General features: G+C 49.7%; 1 protein-coding gene across 1 annotated transcript in view; it reads right to left on the bottom strand.

Moving 5' to 3' along the window:
• LOC102295291 (transcription factor COE3) overlaps positions 1-3,506 on the bottom strand; it is a gene marked incomplete at its 3' end in the record, with an annotated part of 39,650 nt that overhangs the window by 29,327 nt on the left and 6,817 nt on the right. Inside the window, 2 exon segments of the mRNA XM_014336777.2 lie at positions 2,003-2,071; positions 2,311-2,384. Of these exon segments, the coding sequence (XP_014192263.1) occupies positions 2,003-2,071; positions 2,311-2,384 (143 nt within the window).

Raw genomic sequence — 3,506 nt, 5'->3', positions numbered from 1 at the left:
CTACTTTAGACCCGGAAGTAGGATTCGTCACGTCATCACTTAACAACCGGATAGTCCTTTTAAATCATCTTTATTTTACACAGCATTTCTGTGCGCACACGTACGAGTGAAGAAGGAGTTACAGTTGGTGGAAAGAACGTGTTAAACAAAGCAGCTGTAAAATTCCTGCATATGTTTTATTGTTATTGTTGTTGTTGTCCAGCTTCTGTCCTGTATGCAGAGTCCTAATAAACTAAAAGCAGTATGATCCACATTTAAGATATTTTTTATATATATTTTAAATGTTTGCTTAAAAATGGAAGCTGGAAATGAAAGGAAGAGATTAATTTATTCAAGTACATTGTCTAACCTTTAATGAGCCAAAAATCTGTGCGTGTTCAAAGACTTTAAACCCGTGGCTGCATCCTGCATCTTCCGTCTGCGTGTCTGCTGGCTTTACTTCCTGTCTTTGTCTTCCTTTCCTTTGTGACGGCCCACCCTGCGCTCACTCCGTTCACCTGTCGGTTTTTTGGTGCATTTCTCTTTTCTGCCTCCTCACAGTTCATTTTTGATGCTCCTTTCTTGCACTTTTGTGCACTGTTTATGCGCCTTGTAAATTAATGCTTATCTTTAAAGCTGCGTTCAGCTTTTAATTCAGTTCAGGTCGACATGCTGACAGAAACCAGCGGTGGGTTCTGGAGTGAAGGAGAAGAAATGAAATGCTGTTGTGTTAGTTTTCTTGAAGTGAGAGCGAACGAATCGCAGTGTTTGTGCTCTCTCTGCAGTCTGACCCTGACATGTTTCCTGTTCACTGGACGCCGCCAAAAACACAGGAGACCTTCCCATCATGCATTTCAGCTGGCAGAGGGAGAAAAAAGAGCTGCTGTAAAAATCTCCACTTCTCTTTTCAAAGAGCTGCTGCAGTCACATCCATCCCTCCATCCATCCATACTCCCCCCTCCTCCGTCCACAGGGGAGAGGGGGAGGGAGGATTGAGATTAATACTCAGGAGGAGGACAAGAGCTGAGGAGAAGGAGGAAGAGGAGGGGGAGGTGAAAAGAGAAGAGCATAGCGTATGATTCCTCATGGGAGGCCAGGAAGGAGGGGAGGGGGAGGAATCTGAGAGGAGGATGAAGAGGAGGCGCAGGCTCAACCACATCAGCCCAGTAGCTCTACACGTCATCCTGTTTGAATGATTTAAAGCCGAGCTGCATTTAATGTTCACCTTTCATTAGCCCTTAAATTCACAGAGCTACTCAGCGTGAATCACGCTCCCACCGCACATAATCAGCACGTTCGTGTCACAGCTCACTTCACTTTTATTGATGTGGCACCAACAGTCACCTCAGGGGGCTTTACACTGTAAGGTAAAGCCCCAACAACAATGAGCAGCACTTTGGCGACAGTGGGAAGGAAAAACTCCCTTTTAACAAGAAGGAACCTCCAGCAGAACCAGGCTCAGGGAGGGGCGGGGCCATCTGCCACATGGAAACATGATTGGACGAAACCCTGAGGAACGCCAGCATGAACCTTACTGTGTGACACAACAAGCTTCATTCATACTGTGCTGCTGTGATGTCACTACAGGTATGCTAACCTGAGCCTGGCAAAGGTAACTGACCAATAAACAAACACAACCAGTCTGCTGTTTCTCACTGTGTGTGGCACCAAACCGCCTCTTCATCCAGATACGAAACCAGCAGGTGGATCAACAGAGTCACCTGAACGCAGCAGATCAGCTGACGCCTTTCATCACATCCTGCTAAAAACCTTCACGCAGGGGGCGCTATTCAACCTGCAGCTCCTCCTGTGTCTGTGACTCGGCTGGTGCTCTCTGGCGACTGATCGAGAATCTGCCGCTCGGGCAGAAGACAACCTTTAAACGTACGTGACAAGGCTGACAGGAATGCGCCGCGTGTCATCGGTGTCTGTTTGTCTTTCTTGCATCTGCTGCATGTTTGTTTGCGAGCGCACAAACAGTCTGACAGGTGTATGTGAGTGCGTGATGCTTCGTATCTGTTACCTGTCGATGATGACGGGGTCTGACGGCGTCTCGTTCCTGTTTCCACAGCTCTTCTTATCGCAGCAGCGGCTGACACGCACACAGAGAGACAAAAATGAAAGCAGACCCGTCAGTCACTGCAGAGCCTCGTATTTCTTTCAGACAGCTCAGGTGAGACACCTGCACACGCCCACTCTGTATGCAGGGAACAGGCTCCATCAGGGCACGAGTCACCGTGGACGTGAGGATACTGCTCTCAAACATCGAGACTTTTATTTGAAGCAGAGAAGAAGAACTACTCAGATCTGGTCGGTGTTTCGCGGCCTTACCTGCACATGATCTCGTGCGTCAGCAGAACTCGGCACATCTCCGGGTTTTTGTCCTGGCCTTCATAGATGATTGCCTGCACACACACAAACAGGTAAACTGAAGATCACCTGTTGCGCTTCATCATGGCCCCGCCCACTGGCCTGCAGCAGAAACAGCTCCATTAAAGCCGGTTTCATTCGTCTCAATTAGAGCTCATTATTAGCGATTAGCCTGAGTGAGAGTGAGCGGGACACAAACATTTGATCCTCTGAATGTTTCATTACAGCTGCAGCCTGCAGATATTCACATGAAACAGCTGGAACCAAACGCATGAAACGCCTCTCTGTCACGGCGAGCGCCGGCTGACGGCGAGCTCGTTAAAGCGCGCTAATTGAATGAGTCGTAGGGTTCAAACGCTGCTGCTGCTTTTCATTAGAGACAAAACTGAGTGACCCGGCTGCTGATGGAGCGCTTCTCCCATCAGCGCCTCCTACAGACCACAAACGATCCTCGGTGCTGATGGAGTACGGCCCCCCGTCTGGCCTCAGCTATGAGCCTGGCTTTACACGGACCACAGAAACCGACAGGGGACGTAACAGTGTCCATCTTTTCCAACCAGTCAGGATGAGGCTGATCGGAAAGCAGCAGGCGAGCGGGACCACACAGAGCTGACAGACACGTGCTCGCCACATCAGCCACATCAGTTTCAGACGATGAGGAAACTGCTCAGACGTGAAGGCGGCAGATGGCAGCGGCTCCTCACTCTCTCCGATCACATGTTTATTCTGGAAGTGGCGTGCTAGCACGAGTCTTTAACAGCTGATTTATTGACACTCAGAGACAAATGCAAACAAGCTGCGACACGACGTTAGATCAATCTGTAATAAACTCAACACAGCGGCAGACCGAGCGCCATCAGGGCGCCGATTCTCAGGCGCGAGTTTGAACTTGGAACCGTCGAACAAACGAGAGCAACAAACTCTGTGATCAAAGGGTCTGTTTGACTTCAGTGGCTCAGCTTCCTGTTTGAGAAAATCCTGAAATATATCGAGGAGGAGGAGGAAGAGGAGGAGGAGGAGGGGGAGGAGGACGAGGAGGAAGAGGGGGAGGAGGAGGACGAGGAGGAAGAGGACGAGAAGGAGGAGGAGGAAGAGGAGGAGGACGAGAGGGAGGAGGAAGAGGAGGACGAGGAGGAGGAAGAGGATGAGGAAGAGGA

Source organism: Haplochromis burtoni, unplaced genomic scaffold (genome assembly GCF_018398535.1).
Source record: "Haplochromis burtoni strain Fernald_Lab_line unplaced genomic scaffold, NCSU_Asbu1 Contig_148, whole genome shotgun sequence".
Taxonomy (NCBI): Eukaryota; Metazoa; Chordata; class Actinopteri; order Cichliformes; family Cichlidae; genus Haplochromis; species Haplochromis burtoni.
This window is presented reverse-complemented; position numbering and strand designations above follow the sequence as displayed.